The sequence below is a fragment of the Cyphellophora europaea genome (genome assembly GCF_000365145.1).
Source record: "Cyphellophora europaea CBS 101466 unplaced genomic scaffold supercont1.3, whole genome shotgun sequence".
NCBI classification, from domain to species: Eukaryota; Fungi; Ascomycota; class Eurotiomycetes; order Chaetothyriales; family Cyphellophoraceae; genus Cyphellophora; species Cyphellophora europaea.
In genome coordinates this window covers 491243-508173 of record NW_008481809.1, presented here as the reverse complement: position 1 = coordinate 508173, position 16931 = coordinate 491243, and the positions used below count along the sequence as shown (strand labels likewise).

The window sequence follows — 16931 nt, the reverse complement described above, 5'->3', positions numbered from 1 at the left end:
ATCGCATGCGGTGTGTAGCCCTTCAGAGCGTATCATCTCGCTGAAAGCATATTGCCGTTTGCGGTAATGGCCGCAGGCGTCGTCGACCTCAAGCACAGCTATCAGCAATAATGGGCTGGAGAATCCAGCCTTTTTCGACGTCTTGACCTTCCTTCGATGTTGCGAATACTAATTTCGATTCCTGTGTCGTCCTTGCTGTTAGAAATCCTCGTAGCACTTGTTTCGCGTGTAATCATCCGCCCGCCTCAGTCCCGAAAATAGCCTTGGCAGTAGGGACACAGACCGCCGCCACAGGTCTCCAGCAAGGTCTTGGTGACGCTTGGGCCGTCCTCAGACTCGAGCTTCTCGATGCACAGGAATGCACGACTGCATTTGGTGCAGTACTTGCAGATGCCAGGATCCTGGATGCAGAGAAACGTGATGCCGCAGCGGGTGAATTTGTGACCTGTCTCGCAAACGCCCACTGCAGTGTCGTCGCCGAAAGCAATAGTACCGGTACCATATGCACGGCAGATCTCGCAGATCTCGGTTGGAGATCCTTCAAAGTATGTGTTCTCCTCCGAGTCCACGAGCTTGACGAGCTCTAATGCGGAAGTCGCCCAACTCATAAGGCCGAGGTTGGTATAGAAGTGCTTGTGGATCATGGCAACTGCGACTAGGATGACTTTGATATCTGTGTCTGTTGTGATGGAGTCTATGTCAACATGCTGGGCGAGAGTCTGCAGCGTCTCAAGCTGCACATCGGAGAGAGCAGGGATGGCGGTTTTAGGAGGAGCCATCGTGCCAGTGGGTATTACGAGTAGCGTGCTCCGCTCGGATTTGGGTTGAGAGTATTCGAGACCAGCAGAAGGGTGGAAGGAGACGCATGCTGCCATCATGGTATCGTCTGGTGATCGTGCAAAGCCCATCCAGCGCACAGCGTAATGGCCGTGGAGTTTGAAGTCTTTGTCGTATCTGTTGGCAGGGTCTGCAATGACACCCGCAAAATCTAGGGGGGAGAAGTCGGGAATATGCAGCTGGGCGAATCCACTCATCCGACTGTTCAGGGCATATCTGCCTTCTTCGGGCTCGACAGTAAGCATTGCTGAGAGATGACCGCGGAAATCTGGACGGTAATTCTGCTTTCTGAAGATCAGGCGTATGCGGGACATGATGGCATTGCCTTGATCATCGTAGACGTTCTTCCACTCTTCATGGTGTAGCTCGTCGAAGGTAGGGACATCCGCGCCAAGGAAGCCAATTGAGGGTTGAGGATCGGTGCCTTCATTTGAAAACGTGATTGATTGCTGGTATAAAGGGCCGAGCTGCCACACGCCTTCGCTGGTGTGATCGCTCTTTGATGTCTTGACCACCCAGAGATTTTGGTCACCGTCAATCAGAGCCAAGAACTGGCCATCGAATGCTCCGTTTTCTGCTCCCACAGAGAGTGGGGGAAGCCAGACAAAGGCATAGATGCTCCGTCCCTGTTCGCGGAACGAGCCAGTACTGCCGCTGAACGAGACGTTGTTGATGATGCAGGTGCGGCGCCAGGTGCCATTCGTGCCTGTGTATTCCCAGAACGACAAGACGTGGCTGGAAGAGAGGATGGCGAGGACAGGGCGCTTGTGGATGCCCAACCCCTTCGACGACCAAGCGAGAGCGACTACAGTCGAAGTGGACTGCTCACGGCCGATCGAGAACCGTACTTGAGGAGCAATGTCGACTTCGAAGTCATCTCTGTTGAACTCGTTAACGCGGATCGTCTCGAGGCGCCAGGGGTCCTTAGTGGTGTCGATGATGTGGGCAGCCTCGCCACCCGCGACGGCAACGAGCTCGTCAGACCACGCGATACAGTTGCTGCATGTCGGTCTACTTGGTAGTGTGATCGGGTGTGGAGAAATCATCATGGTCTGGACCTGCTCATCCATAGTCGTTGTTAATGGGACTTCGCGTGCGCGTAAGTATTACACAGTAGGAGCGGCAAAGAAGAAGAAGTGGCACAGGCAGAAGTCTGTAAAAGGACATATTGAGGCCACGTCATCGGCATTTGCTACATTCACTTGTGTAGAAAGGGAGTGAAAGAAATAGTGAAGTGACGGTGAAGCAGCAAAGAGGTGAGTCTCGAAAGAATTTGATTTAGCTGGTAGCCTTGCAGGTCTTGGCGTTGATATGCGCTGCCTTGTTTGATATCGCTATGTGGGTCTCAAACGGCCATGAGCACAAGATGGGCTCACCGACATCCTATTGTCCTCGTGGAGGAATCGATAGCACTTTCATTGTACTCAACCTCGCTACTGGAGTCTTCCGCAAAGAAGGATGAAGTTGAAGATCAGCTTTGCATACATGCCCTCTATCAATCGTGTGTCCGTGTATCCTGTCCAGCTTTCTGTCGACAGCATCCGAGTATGCTTGAACCATCCCCCGTTGTCATGTTCGGCGTGTTGTTAACATTGTACTTCAAATCAAGAGGCCTTCCCACCGCCACACCAACACCTACTCTCGCCCTCTCGCTCAACTTGCACCACAACATCCATTTTTCGGGCACGGAGGTAGGCGCCTACGCGGCTCTCCACATCGTTCAGATCTGCCGTTGAACCAGCAATGACATGCATAACTCCTAACACAGTGGGATCTTCATCGCCCGTCCCGTGCTCGTGACTATGGCCATCCGACGTTTTCCGCTGATGTCCATGAGTGTGTCCATGACCGTGATGGTGGTCATGGCCATGAGAGTGGCCGTGATGGCCTGGCTCCTTTTTTATATCTTCCAACCAAAACTTGGGCACACTGTACCCCACGACTCCACGAATGTTGCTTACGCCAGCCAGAATGTCTCGAAGATTATATTCGATATCACTATTCAGGCTCAGTAACAGGATTTTAGTAGTTGAACTGACCAGTGGGACTGTGCTGGCGAAAATGAGAACTGCAATCATGAAGGACGCAATGGGATCCCATCCTGACCACCCAGTAAACTGAATCAGCAGGGTAGAAACCACAACGGACACGGAGCCAAGAGCATCAGCCAAGATATGCAAGTAGATGCCTTGCATGTTCTCGCCGTGGGAGTGAGCACCAGAAGCCGCTTTGTTGCCTTTCGTTGGTGACGCTGAAGCAGATGGCAAAGCGTTCTTGACCTTGGAGTCGTGGTGATGATCGTGTTTATGGTCATGATGATCGTGCGTATGGCAATGGTCGTGAGAGTGCGCATGGTCATGGTCATGTTTAGAGTGAGAATCGGAGTGGGAGTGTCCATGTCCATGTCCATGTCCATGTCCATGTCCATGTTCATGTTCATGTTCGTGTCCATGTCCATCCCCGTGGTCGTGGCCATGATGACCGTGGAAGGCCATGATACCGACACAGTTCACGATTAAGCCGAGGGTGCTGACGATGAGTAACTCGGTCGTGCGAGCAACATCAGCACCGCTGAAAAGACGCTCGATCGCTTCGTAGACAATCTCAACGCTGATGAGCATGAGGAATACACCATTTCCAAGACCAGCAAGGGTGTCGATCTTTCCGTAGCCATATGGAAACTTCAGACTTGGTGGCCACTTGCTCATGACAGCAGCACACAGACCAACGAACAAAGCTACGCAATCGAAGAACATGTGGATGCTGTCGCTGATCAAGCCTAATGAGCCTGTCAGGTAGCCATAGGTTGATTGGACGACCATAAAAGCCAAGTTGAGCAGCATAAAGTAGAAAATGCGCCTTGACTCTGGATCGGTAACGATGCCGTGAATGAGAGGCCATCTCGCAGTCAAGTCGAGGAGCACCAGTGTTGGGCGCGTGGCATCTTGCGGCACAGGCGTCTCGTATGCTATCGCAGGTGGCGAATACGCCGTATCAAACTGGTTCATACTCTTGTGTAGAAGGTCGCCAGCCGTGTCAAGGCTGGGAGTGGCGCTCACAGCATTGGCCTGAAACAGCTCGTCGTTGTTGGCATGCTGGCCATGTATCTTGTCCTGGATTGCATCGGATGTGTGGTCGCTCACTACCGAGTCGGAAGGGATTCGAGGCAGAGGGAAAGGAGCAAGTCGACTTGAGGCTCGTTGCCGGTTGTGAGAGGATCGCGAGTGCGAGTGCGCATGGCCGAACGAATCGCTGGTCATGGGGAGTGTGAATGTTGCACTCATGCTGTCCGCGGCGGTAGCAAATGTAAGGACCCCGGCAGAGGGTCTAGCTATGGTGGATTTGACATTTATCGGAGGGGCTGTGGCTCGGTCTTGCGACTGGGAGTGTATGGGCGTTCAGCCGTAGCACCAAGTGACAAGGTCAATGCGCCTGAGTGCCAATGCTCTGTGCTTGTGCTGAGCTGTGCAGAGGGGCGTTGTGCTTTGCGCCCAGGTACAGAAAAAGGGGTCAGCCAATCAACAGCTTGCGGTGGGGCATGTGCACATGTGCTTTTCTCAGCCTGCTCAACACCCTGTCTTGTCTCCCTTTGGGACTACCTATAGAACATAATGCATGATTCTGGAGTACCTACTGGGGCGCAATGGGGCTCGTGGTTGGCAGGGCGGTATTGAGCTCTGATACTTTCTGCTGGACATGGCGCCGATCTGGATGAGCCTGGCTGTGGTGACCACCACCGCGATTTTATTGCTACTGCTTTTCCGGCCGTCAAGGTATGTCAACACAACAGGACAAAACTCAGTCCAGATAGTGGTACTGGGTGACGTTGGTCGAAGTCCCCGCATGCAGTATCATGCGGCCAGTATTGCGAATTACGATGCAAAAGTCGAGTTGATCGGTTTTCTAGGTAGTCACTTCCTACCCCTGACCAAGGACCTATGTACTGACACAGCTAGACACTGATCCCCTCAATGATTTGGTCGCCAACGTCAACGTGCGTATAGTACCGCTTTCATTACCGCCGAAGTGGCTTCAGACAAGCAACAAGCTGTTGTTCCTCGCTTTCGGTCCACTTAAAGTGCTATTACAGGTTTGGTCCCTGTTCAACGCTCTCGCCTATCGCACGGAGCCGTCAAGGTGGATGATAGTCCAGAACCCGCCATCTATTCCAACGCTGTTTATTGCTGCCGCCGTCTGCTGGGTTCGTGGAACGAGGTTAATCATTGATTGGCACAACTTTGGATTCTCAATCCTGGCACTCAAGCTGGGAAACGAACACCCCCTAGTACGGATATCATACGCGTACGAATTTCTTCTTGGCCGACTAGCCTTTGCACACATCACGGTGACCAATGCAATGGGCCATGTGCTGCGCAGCAAGCTCGGTCCAAATGCTTTGATCATGACTTTGCATGATCGACCTGCACGCATTTTCCAACCCACAGACGAACAGCAGCGTTTGGCATTCTTGCAAAGATACAGCACAGTCGTCCAACACTACAGTGCCATCGCCGATGGTGATGCCAGGTTATTGGTGTCATCTACGTCCTGGACTCCTGACGAGGACTTCTCCATCTTTCTAGACGCACTCTGCCAGTACTCGAAGTCTGCTCAGGCTGACAGCCGGCATCTTCCAGACCTGGTCGTAATCATTACGGGCAAAGGGTCGCAGAAGCAATACTATGTGGACAGAACGAAGAAGCTCAAGGCGCAAGGCATGCTCGAGAAGGTCTCAATCTACACGGACTGGCTCAGCTTCCACGACTACGCGAGTCTGCTAGCGGCAGCAGATCTTGGCATCTCGCTGCATACGAGCAGCAGTGGTGTAGACCTACCCATGAAGGTCGTTGACATGTTCGGTGCGGGCTTGCCCGTGCTCGGATGGAGCAAGTTCGCGGCTTGGCCAGAGCTGGTGACTGAAGGGGTCAATGGCAGAGGCTTCGGCAACGCTGACGAGATGGCAATTGCCCTTCGCGATCTGTTTCAGCCGAATGCTCGAGTACTTGCGACGCTCAAGCAAGGTGCCCTTCAGGAGAGCAAGAGAAGATGGGACCATGAATGGACACCTGTGTTGGGCAAGTTACTGGAGGTAGGCAAGGTGAAGTGAGACTGAAAGTCGCCCGCAATGTCCTCGAAACGAACAGCCAATCAAATTGGTCGGCGACCAACCCCGCGCCCCACATGCGCGTATCTTATCGCCAGCCGCGGCCGTGTGACTTGAACTCACTGCGCTACTCCTGCTGCCTTGAGACGCCGGTTCCTCTGTCTAGATCAGCTCCGGTCGTCCTTGACATCTTGTCGCACCCAGAAGCTGCGAGAATGGGTGCTTCACAATCCTCTACAAACGAAGCTGCTGTGCAGCAGCAGCTAGTCCAGCAGCTCCAGACACTCCGGATGAAGGATAAGGTCAAGCAGCAGGACATCGAGCGAGATTACGTCGAGGTCGAGACTGAGAAAGACCATCATGGCTTCTCTTCAGACCCTTCTTTGTCCATTTCTACCGCGACAGCATGGGAGCGTGAGCTCCTCTCCGACCCCAAGAATCGCCTCGCCCTCTCCGCCCTCTTGCAGAACGACGTGCGCAACATCATCTCTCAAAAGGTCGCCACGCTTCCCGATATCCAGACTTTTAATGTCAAGATACCGTTTGAAGGCGCACCAGTCACCAATCAGAGGTCTTCTGGACGATGCTGGCTGTTTGCGACCACCAATGTCCTCCGAGTCCCACTGATGAAGAAGCACAATTTGAAAGAGTTTGAGCTCAGTCAGGCATATTTGTTCTTTTGGGACAAGCTAGAAAAGGCAAACTGGTTCCTGGAGCAGGTTCTAGACACTTGTGATGAAGACCTTGACAGCAGGCTGGTGCAAGAGCTGCTCGGTGCCCCGGTTAACGACGGTGGGCAGTGGGATATGGCTGCGAACCTGGTCAGCAAGTACGGCCTTGTTCCGCAGACACTCTACCCTGACTCCTACAATGCCATGAATTCGAGCGCCATGGGAAGCATCATCACCACTAAGCTACGGGAAGACGCTCTGGTCTTGAGGTCGATGGAGAAGTCGGCCACCCGATCCTCCATCCTGGCCACCAAAGCCAAGATGATGCAGGAAGTGCATTGTATCCTCACTCTGATGCTCGGGCCGCCGCCCAAGCCTGATGAGAAGTTTGCCTGGGAGTACTACGATGCAAACGACAAGTTTCACAGGGTTTCCAAAACGCCGCTCGACTTTGCAAATGAACTTTCGACGCCTGCTGCGGTCAGGACTCTGGGGACCAACGTCTCGTCGTTGTTCTCACTCGTCAACGATCCTCGCAACGCATACATGAAACTTCTCACCGTCGATCGACTTGGGAACGTTGTGGGTGGCAGGCCCATCACCTACGTCAATGTGGACATGTTGACCATGAAACAAGCTGCCGTGGCGATGCTGAAAGCTGGTCTCCCAGTTTTCTTTGGCTCTGATGTGGGCAAGTTTTCCAATTCTTCCAGCGGAATCATGGACACTGCGCTGTACGACTATAAACTCGCGTTCAATATCAGTCTCAACATGAGCAAGTCGCAGAGGCTGAAGGCCCGAGAGAGTGCCATGACACATGCTATGGTCTTGACAGGCGTCCAAGTTGACGATGGGAAGAGCGTCCGGTGGCGAGTGATGAACAGCTGGGGAGATTCCGCAGGGACCAAGGGCTATTTCGTCATGAGCGACGAATGGATGGACCAGTTCGTGTACCAGGTTGTGGTTGACCCGGCCTACGTCAGGAAGGATGTCAAGGATGTGCTCAAGCAAGAGCCCAAGGTTCTGAATCTGTGGGACCCGATGGGAGCGTTGGCTTGAACTTGAAAGAGCAACATTATGATTCAACGAGGACAATCAGCCATAGCATTAGCTAGTGGAATGAGAGCTTTTTCCACACCCTAGCCCTTTTGGGTCGCCATCAGCAAACAACATCGCAGTGCTTGCCCGCGATTGGTCTGCCATCGAAAGACTGCTTCCCACGTGCCACCGCTTGCCGTCGACCAGCCCGATTGTCCAGTCTGCAAAACCCGATGCAGCGATTCGATGGACAAAGCCCAGCCGGAACTGGCCTGTCTTCATCTCAGCGACCAAATGGCTGTCGATAATGTTTCACAAAGCCGAAACGTGGAGCCTATACAGACGAGATGTGTCGTCGGGTGGTCACATTTGAGCGTGCCGACAAACATTGACAGTGCGTCAGCAAGCAGACAAGGAAACGGACAGCATGAACAGGCCAATCGATGGCCTTGAATCTATTGAGCTGCAGCTGGAATACGGCGCTCGGGACTCGTTCGTGGACAAAGGAAGCCAAAATGGAACGTCTTTGAGCTGCTAGAAGCCTCGCGGTTATCAAGTACCTGCGGCGCACATGGCGTTCAAGCGGCATACTGAACCAAAACTTTGCGGCGGTCATGAGGGCGTATGTGATACTGGCACTTTTCGCATACCGGCTGGTCCGGGCGTTTCCGGCAATCCCTGATACAGCCTTCACAACACGAGACAATCCATGGATTGGTTTATACACCTGTCCCAGCCATGACTGGAAGCCAGCTAATCGTAAGTGGTGCCATTGTTTGTGTGAACTTGACTGACAGTCGCTACAGAGTGTACATGGCAGAGAGTGAGTTTGTGACCAGCCTTGTCCCGTCAACCGATCCGAGATATCTCTCCCTGGTCTTGTCGCTGCTCCAAGGTGATTGCGATGGATCTTGACTAATCATTGATATCTAGATGGACATTGATGATCATTGTAGAGGGAAGTGTTTTGACTTTCCTGACGGTGGCAGCAAAAGCGATCAAACGTCATTCGGTCCTGACAAAGGAGTCTGGTGCTACCTGGTGCGTATTTCAATAACATACGAAGGCCTAGACTGACTGCAACAGTTCCCAGAAAAAACGTGCAAGGGCACGAGGTTCTTGATAGACTACCCTGGAACGACAGATCTCGGGCAATACGGAGTTGCAAGAGGAAACGACGGGGCGCAATCCTCCAACAAGTTCAAAAGCTTTTCTTGTGGAAAGTACAAGAACGAGAACGGAGTGCTGAAATGGTGCGATCCTGCTGATCAGGATGGTTCCCATCCACAGTCGAGCAACAAGAGTTCGTGAGGCATCAAGTATTGTTGGTGGTTACGGGCTTGCCGCTTCGGCTTATAGGCACCTAGAAGAGTTTAGCCCGGGCGGGAGATCGACGTGGGATCTCTTGGGAATGTTTGAACGTGTCTCCGAGTTTTGAGTTGCACCCGCCGCAGATTGACATGGTTAGATGGACTTCATCACAGTCTCATAGTTTCCTCACCTTGTACAATAACGTCTATCTTTCTGTCATTGAGCCTAAATAACAGGCGTCAGTCTCCATCAAGACCTTTATGCGACCGGTTGCCGCATCCTGGGCCACCAGAGTCTTTTCGTTCACTTCTTGCCGGACCTTTTCCAACTACAGTCTCCTGCTACGCGCCCGCAATCACTTCGCATCTGACTACTTGACTTGTCCCAAATTCATTGCGCATACATACTCTCGTGCCAGAAGGCCTGCGATCCCGCAGCCATCCTTCATTCGATCCTTCGCAACCAGCATGTCCGCCAACGGCGAAGTCAGATCGAAGCGCCGCGCCAGTCCTGTGTCAGCGATCGAACGACCGAAGAAGCAGCTCAAGCAAGAGAATGGGGTCGCTACTCCCGGAGATGCGACGCCCCAGAACGGCTCAGTATACGATGTAAGCGGCGACCAGGAGGCTCATAGCATTGTCAACAGTGTCGCTGCAGCAGGCGACTCACCCGAATGGCAAGCCACCATCGAGCGGGTGATCAAGAGCGTGGTCAGCATCCACTTCTGCCAGACCTGCAGTTTCGATACCGATCTCAGCGCCAGCAGTCAAGCCACAGGGTTTGTCGTCGATGCGGAGCGGGGTTATATCCTCACCAACCGACACGTGGTATGCGCTGGTCCCTTCTGGGGTTACTGCGTTTTCGACAATCATGAAGAGTGCGACGTCAGACCTGTCTATCGGGACCCCGTCCATGACTTTGGTATCCTCAAATTCGACCCAAAGGCCATCAAGTACATGGACCTCACAGCCCTCAAACTTCAACCCGAGTCCGCCAAGGTTGGTGTCGAGGTACGGGTGGTGGGCAACGATGCAGGCGAGAAGCTGAGTATACTCTCCGGTGTGATTTCCCGACTAGATCGCAATGCGCCCGAGTACGGCGAGGGCTACAGCGACTTCAATACCAACTACATCCAGGCTGCCGCTGCAGCAACAGGAGGAAGTTCGGGCAGTCCGGTAGTGAACCTGGGTGGCAACGCGGTTGCACTTCAGGCTGGTGGCAGAGGCGATGGTGCGGCGACGGATTACTTCCTACCACTCGATCGACCACAACGAGCGCTTCAGTGTCTACAGCAGGGTAAGTCGATTACACGTGGAACCATTCAGACACAGTGGATTCTCAAGCCATTCGATGACTGCAGACGGCTGGGTCTGACGCCAAATTGGGAGTCGGCGGTTCGCAAAGCGGCGCCCACCGAAAACAGCATGCTTGTGGCGGAGATTGTGCTACCCGAGGGCCCCGGAGACGGCAAAATACAAGAAGGCGATGTCCTCATCAAAGTCAACGGAGAGCTCCTCACCTCTTTCGCTAAGCTTGACGGCATCCTGGACTCGAGCGTAGGTGGCAAGGTTGCGCTGCTGATCCAGAGAGGTGGCGAAGATGTCGAATTTACCCTCGATGTAGGAGATTTACATGCCATCACGCCCGATCGATTCGTGACGGTAGCTGGTGGCAGCTTCCACAACATGTCGTACCAACAAGCGCGGCTCCATGCTATTGCCTGCAAAGGCCTCTACGTCTGTGAAGCTGCTGGGTCCTTTAAGATGGAGAATGCACTCTCTGGATGGATCGTCGATACGGTTGATCAAAAGCCGACTCCGAATTTGGATGCCTTCATAGAGGTGATGAAAGCCATTCCAGACAAGGCTCGGGTGGTCATTTCGTACCGGCATATTAGAGACTTGCACACCAGAGCCACCAGTGTCGTCCATATTGACCGACATTGGCATCCAAAGATGCGACTCTCGGTACGGAACGACGAAACCGGGCTCTGGGATTTCGACGACGTCGGCAAGGTGGTGCCAGCTCGGCCGCTCGAGCCCAAGTCAGCCGACTTTATCCAGCTAGACGGCGTCAACCAACCGGCGGCGGCTGATATTGTGCGGTCATTTGTTAAGATCTCTTGTTACATGCCCGTTAAGATCGATGGTTACCCGCAGGCAAGGAGAAATGGCTTTGGTGTGGTCATTGATGCCGAGCAGGGCCTGGTGGTGATTTCCCGCGCCATCGTGCCGTACGATCTTTGCGACATCACTGTCACAGTGGCAGATTCGATCCAGGTTGAGGGCAAGGTGGTATTCTTGCATCCTCTCACGAATTATACCATCGTCAAATACGACCCTTCGCTGGTCAATGCGCCGGTGAAAACGGCGACATTGTCGAATGAGATGATGAAGCAAGGCCAAGACACAATCTTTGTCGGCTTCAACCAGAACCACCGAGTGGTCATGGCGAAGACTACTGTGACAGACATCACTGCTGTTGGTATTCCAGCTAACGCGGCGGCTCCTCGTTATCGAGCTGTTAATCTGGATGCCATTACGGTCGACACCAGCCTGTCATCGCAATGCTCGTCAGGCGCTCTCATTGGTACTGATGGTGTTGTGCATGCGTTGTGGCTTACGTACATGGGTGAACGAACGCAAGGCAGCCATCGGGATACCGAGTATCACTTGGGCCTTGCCACCTCGATGATCAAGCCCGTGATCGACCAGATCCGGACTGGCGTTATACCGCGGCTTCGAATCCTCAACATTGAGTCCTATGTTATCCAGATGACGCAGGCGCGCATTATGGGCGTCTCGGAGAAGTGGATTCAACAAGTGGCAAAAGCCAATCCTTCACGGCACCAACTGTTTATCATCCGAAAGGTGGACTGCGGACCGGCCAACGGGCCTAGCGATGGACAGTCTCTGCAAGAGGGCGATATTATCCTTACGCTGAACGGGCAGCTCATCACCCGGGTTTCCGAGTTCGACACCATGTACGACAAGGAGTATCTGGATGCGCTAGTGGTGAGAAATGGCCACGAGATGCAACTCCGAGTACCTACTGTGCCTACGGAGGATCTGGAGACGAAACGGGCGCTGATTTTCTGCGGTGCCGTTCTTCAGAAACCCCACCACGCCGTTCGGCAGCAGATCAGCAAGCTTCATTCGGAGATTTACGTCAGTGCTCGAAGTCGAGGCTCGCCGGCGTATCAATATGGTCTTGCACCGACCAATTTCATCACCCACGTTAATGGTGTCAAGACCAACGACCTTGATGCTTTCATGCGGGAGGTGAGCCAGATTGAAGACAACACTTACTTCCGGCTGCGGGCAATGACATTCGACAATGTGCCTTGGGTGGTGACGATGAAGAAGAACGACCACTATGTGAGTTTCTTGGCGATCCGATGGAATATGAATATGGCTAACCAGTCTAGTTTCCAATGTCACAGTACGTCAAGGACGAAGAGAAGCCCACAGGCTGGAAGGTCATCTCGTACCATCGTAAGCAGACCGAGGAAGGAGCACCGGTGACGGCGGATGGAATGGATGAAGGAAGTGGTGACGGTAGCGAGGCAGAAGAGCCTGACATGTCGCAGTAGATGTTCTGGTATAGATAGACAGAAGCGGCAGAAGGCTGTTAGTTGAAGTCAGAGGTCGACGCGATCACATGTCAGTGCCAAGACCAGAGCGAATTGGCGCTGCCCAATTTCAGAGATAGGGAGAGGAGAGGTGGTCAGGTCTCAACAAAGAGCTTCAAGTCGACAAAAAAGGCGATAGAGGACAAGTGGACAGACAGCACATAGCAACAGCAAATTCACGGCAGTAGTGACAGCTAGACCAACAATATCACGCGATCAGATACCTTGTTCTGCTGTCAGGGCAGCGTGTTTGTTTGCACCATCTGCGTCATCTCGAGGTTGGAAATTCCGTCCGCTTCTCCCAATCCACTCCTTCCCGCAATCTTGCAACTTCTGCGTCAAGACTTGTTCATCCTTTTTGAACACTCACCACCCTGCAACCTATTCATTTGCAACTGCAAACCACTCTCAAAACGAATCTACTATCTTGCTCGTCCATCGAAAATGTCTGCTTCCGACATTGATCCCCGAATTGATCCAGGTGCGAATGCCATCTCGCCTGAAGCAGCCAACGCGGCCCCGTCTACCAACGGCGCGTCGTACAAGGACACGGCCGTCAACAGTAAGGTGTGTAGTATGCCAGCTCTCTCGATGTTGTCAAAGCTAACATAAGCGCAGAAATTTCCCCTTTTGTGTTCCGGCATCCTCTGACGCCCGCAGGCGCTGCGAGTGCTTTCGACACTGTGAAGAACGCCCAGATCACCCAGGATCTTGCCAACGGTATTCCCTCCACTGATCAGATCAAGAGCTGGTACTCATACCTCAAAGGACCCGTGGCTACCAGCGTCAAGAACGAAGCTACAGCGACTGGCAACGAGTTCTCCGCTTTGGCTGGCTCCCGCCAGGCCCCTGCCCATACCGCTGCCAACGAGACCCCTCTTACCCGTAAGGTAGCTCACACATGAAAGGCCACATGACTGATTCGTGCAGACTACCATTCGTTCTTCTATACTCTCCTCAGCTGGAAGAATCCCCGTGCTACCGGTGCTACCTTTGCCGCCACGCTGGTCTTCATCTTTGCCGCACGCTACCTCCCCGTTACCCGTTATGCTCTCAAGCTAACCTGGATGACTCTTGGTGGTAAGTCGGGTGCAATCTGGAATAGCGAGAGCTAATCAAATCAGTCGTCACGCTTGCCGAAGCCCTTTCCAAGCTCGCGACTGGTGGCAGCCTCACCTCGTCTGTCCGTCCTAGAAAGTACTACAAGATACCGAAGGAGGCTCTTGAATCTACTTTGGACGATGTTGAGCAACTCATCAACTTCTTCGTCATTGAGTCTCAACGCGTGGTCTTTGCCGAGAATGTTGCAGTCACTGCTGCTGTACGTGCACCTACTGTTTCCGACTTTCGCACCTAACATCTACAGGTGTTTCTCGCAACCTTCCTCTCGTACTACCTTGTCAAGCTTCTTCCGATGTGGGGCATGGCTCTTCTCGCTACCTCCGTCGTCTTCCTCGGTCCCCTTATCTACGTCATGAACAAGGAGGTCATTGACTCCAATATCGAGTATGCTGGCAAGATTGCTGGTGAACAGGCTCAGCAGGTCCGTGACATTGCCGGTCAGCATGCGGGCAAGGGTCTGGAAAGTGTCAAGTCGTATGCTGGAGAATATGCGGGTGCTGCGTCTGACCTGCTCGGTAAGTCGCGCCAAAAGATCCCTCACCTTCAGAACTCGGTCAAGCAGGAGGATTTTCCTACGGCTCCCAAGACCACTCTTCCATCCGAGCCTGTTGCAGCCACCACCGAGACTGCACCCGAGCCTATCCCAGCAACCTAGTTCTGCATGCAGACCTAGACGCAATTGAGAACGAACGTTGGACGACAGATACCCGGACGAAGTTGATGAACAATGACTGGAGACGTTCTTTCTGGCAAACTGACCATCACATCCGTTTGCCCCACGCAGCGAAGATGAGTCGTTTTACCTGACATACCTTGTCCCTGCTTATTGCTTATTAATTACCTTGATAGCAAGCGGCATTGGCGATGTACAATAGATTGATAACTTGGCGAATCTGATATTTTCCCAACCTGGAAGTCCAGACTGGATGCCTTGTCTGGTGCATAAAACTGATTCGATCCACAGAAATGTAGTAGGATTGACCTAGGTATGGCTGGCACCTGAGCCAAGGTGCCTCGGTATACTGACCAACCGTAGATGACACCCCCGCTCTTTCGGGTTGGGTGAGTAGATCCGGAGTACATGCTACGGTATTCTAATACCATGTTCATGCTCATCATTCAATCCCGGCGCTCTCGTGCCTGGTGTGTATATCTCCGTTCGTGCTAAACGCTCCGCTACGGCGACTCTATAGTGAGACCGAGGTACGTGAGCCAAAGCTCCGATTGCTTGGGCCGGCCCATTTACGTACTCGCAATTGCTCAACACCCAAGCATCCAACCGGCCGGCCGGCCTCTGACGAATACATAACGGCGAGCAGTACCTAGACACCAATATCTAGAAGCCATCACCATCACCATCACCATCGTCAACAACGACAGTGCAACCATCCGGTCCGTGGACGTACCCACTTCGCCGCCATGGCAAATGCTCCTGCTGCCACGACACCATCCTCCGGGGCACTGCGCAGTCTCGAATCGCACGTCACCCGGTTATGCCGCCCCGGCTCCGCCGACTCCCCCGGCTCCTCGCCACAGATCCCCGGCGCAGTCTTCCTCGCCTCCACGCCCACCCAGCCCTGCGCTTACAGGTAGGTCCCACCACTTCCCCAACAAGAATCCGCTTCAGACTCTCCATATCCGAGCATCGGATGCTCGGGCTCGGGTCGGTGCCGTCTCACATGCCCACTCCGTCCGCTTGCTCATCACCACCAACCTATACGGCCTGTCTTCCCAAACCCAGCCCCCCTGCCCCCCCCCCCCCCCCGCCACACAGCCAATCTGACCAGCGCCACGTCTCCCAGCTTCGCAGCAGGCACCACCTCCCTCCACACCCCGCTCTCCCACCCCCTCTCACCATCCTCCACATTCTGGACCGCGTCGTGCTCTAAGCTCCTTACCAGCCTCGCGGCCGTGCATGTCGTCGAGATCCGCCGGTTGTGGGACTGGGATCGCCCCGTCGTGGAGGTTCTGCCGGAGCTGAAGGCCATCCGGGTTTTGGAGGGGTGGGATGAGAAGCGGGGACCGATTTGGCGCGGCGAGAGCGGGAATGGGGAAGGAAAAGGAGTGGAACAAGTAACGCTGCGCCACCTCCTGACGCACACGTCAGGCATGGCGTATGATTTCCTGTCGGCGGATATACTGAAGTGGTGGAAGTGGCGAGGCAGAAAACGCGAGGATTTTTCGGGGAGGTTGTTGGAGATGTACGGGGAGGCGCCGATGCTGACGGGGGCGGGGGAGGCGTGGATGTATTCGCCCGGCATCGATTTGGCCGGGTTGTTGGTGGCCAGGGTGGCGGGGGTGGAGAGGTTGGGGGTGTATGTGTGGGAGGAGGTGTTGAAGAAGGTTGGAGTCAAAGAGGGGGACGTGGTGTTTCGGAAGGGGGATTTGAAGTGGGGGGAGGAGGAGGTGAGGGAGAGGTGGGTGTATTTGAGTGTGCGGACTCAGGAAGGTGAGTTTGGGTTTGTGGTGTTGGTGTTCTTCCTCTTTTCGAGGCTTTGCTCGCGGGCTCGATATCCGACCTTGCTTGCATGTTCTGGCACTTCTTCTTCTTCTCCTTCTTGTCGTGAGAATTGTGGCAGAATACTCACTCTTCGTTACAGGCCTCGTCCATCTCCCCACCGCTCCCGCCGACACCGCGCGCGACGACCTCGGTGGCGGCGGCGTCCGATGCCCGCCCCGTGCCTACATCAAAGTGCTGGAGTCGCTGTTGCGCAACGACGGCCGCATCCTCCCGCCCAAAATCGTGGATGAGCTGGTCTTCAGCCCGCAACTCGTCGACGGGCCAGGCAAATTAGGCGCGCATCTCGGACGATCTCTGATGAAGGTTTTTGGTGAGCTGGAAGGCTCGAGGATGCTGACGGGGGGTCTGCCCGTGCCGGTCAAGGATGAGGCGGGTCAGTATGGAGGCGAGTATGAGTTTAATCATAGCTTGGTGGCGGCGTTGAGTCGGAGGAAGGGGTCCAAGGAGTGGACGCTGTATTGGGGTGGCCTGCCGAACTTGTTTTGGTGGGTGGATCGGAAGGAGGAGGTGGCGGGGATTCAGGCCATGCAGTTGTTGCCGCCGGCGGATGAGGTTTGTTTGGATTTGGCGGTCGAGTTTCGGGAGGCGGCCATTGAGGCGTTGGGGAAGGGGGCGGCGAGGGGGAAGGAGCAGGCGAGGATCTAGGGGATGATTTCAGGGAGGCATGGGAGCGGACGATATCGATGGATCTTGTGA

At 54.0% G+C, this 16931-nt stretch overlaps 7 protein-coding genes across 7 annotated transcripts; 5 read left to right on the top strand and 2 right to left on the bottom strand.

The window, feature by feature from the left end:
* Positions 1-245: 245 nt before the first annotated feature.
* Positions 246-1907, bottom strand: HMPREF1541_03090 (uncharacterized protein; the record flags this gene model as incomplete). The annotated part of the gene is made up of 1 exon (XM_008717442.1): positions 246-1907. The coding sequence occupies one exon, from the start codon at positions 1905-1907 to the stop codon at positions 246-248; it is 1662 nt and encodes a 553-aa protein (XP_008715664.1).
* Positions 1908-2441: 534 nt separating this feature from the next.
* Positions 2442-4097, bottom strand: HMPREF1541_03089 (uncharacterized protein; the record flags this gene model as incomplete). The annotated part of the gene is made up of 1 exon (XM_008717441.1): positions 2442-4097. One exon carries the CDS (start codon positions 4095-4097, stop codon positions 2442-2444), a length of 1656 nt encoding a protein of 551 aa, XP_008715663.1.
* Positions 4098-4533: 436 nt separating this feature from the next.
* HMPREF1541_03088 (uncharacterized protein) lies at positions 4534-5944 on the top strand (the record flags this gene model as incomplete). The annotated part of the gene is made up of 2 exons (XM_008717440.1): positions 4534-4744; positions 4794-5944. 2 exons carry the CDS (start codon positions 4534-4536, stop codon positions 5942-5944), a joined length of 1362 nt encoding a protein of 453 aa, XP_008715662.1.
* A 212-nt stretch (positions 5945-6156) lies between these two features.
* On the top strand, positions 6157-7671 carry HMPREF1541_03087 (uncharacterized protein; the record flags this gene model as incomplete). The annotated part of the gene is made up of 1 exon (XM_008717439.1): positions 6157-7671. The coding sequence occupies one exon, from the start codon at positions 6157-6159 to the stop codon at positions 7669-7671; it is 1515 nt and encodes a 504-aa protein (XP_008715661.1).
* Positions 7672-9428: 1757 nt separating this feature from the next.
* HMPREF1541_03086 (Pro-apoptotic serine protease) lies at positions 9429-12553 on the top strand (the record flags this gene model as incomplete). The annotated part of the gene is made up of 2 exons (XM_008717438.1): positions 9429-12338; positions 12389-12553. The coding sequence occupies 2 exons, from the start codon at positions 9429-9431 to the stop codon at positions 12551-12553; spliced, it is 3075 nt and encodes a 1024-aa protein (XP_008715660.1).
* Positions 12554-13036: 483 nt separating this feature from the next.
* HMPREF1541_03085 (uncharacterized protein) lies at positions 13037-14369 on the top strand (the record flags this gene model as incomplete). Its single annotated transcript, XM_008717437.1, has 5 exons — positions 13037-13154; positions 13211-13477; positions 13523-13672; positions 13717-13913; positions 13959-14369. The coding sequence occupies 5 exons, from the start codon at positions 13037-13039 to the stop codon at positions 14367-14369; spliced, it is 1143 nt and encodes a 380-aa protein (XP_008715659.1).
* A 764-nt stretch (positions 14370-15133) lies between these two features.
* Positions 15134-16880, top strand: HMPREF1541_03084 (uncharacterized protein; the record flags this gene model as incomplete). Its single annotated transcript, XM_008717436.1, has 3 exons — positions 15134-15303; positions 15502-16163; positions 16315-16880. 3 exons carry the CDS (start codon positions 15134-15136, stop codon positions 16878-16880), a joined length of 1398 nt encoding a protein of 465 aa, XP_008715658.1.
* Positions 16881-16931: the final 51 nt, after the last annotated feature.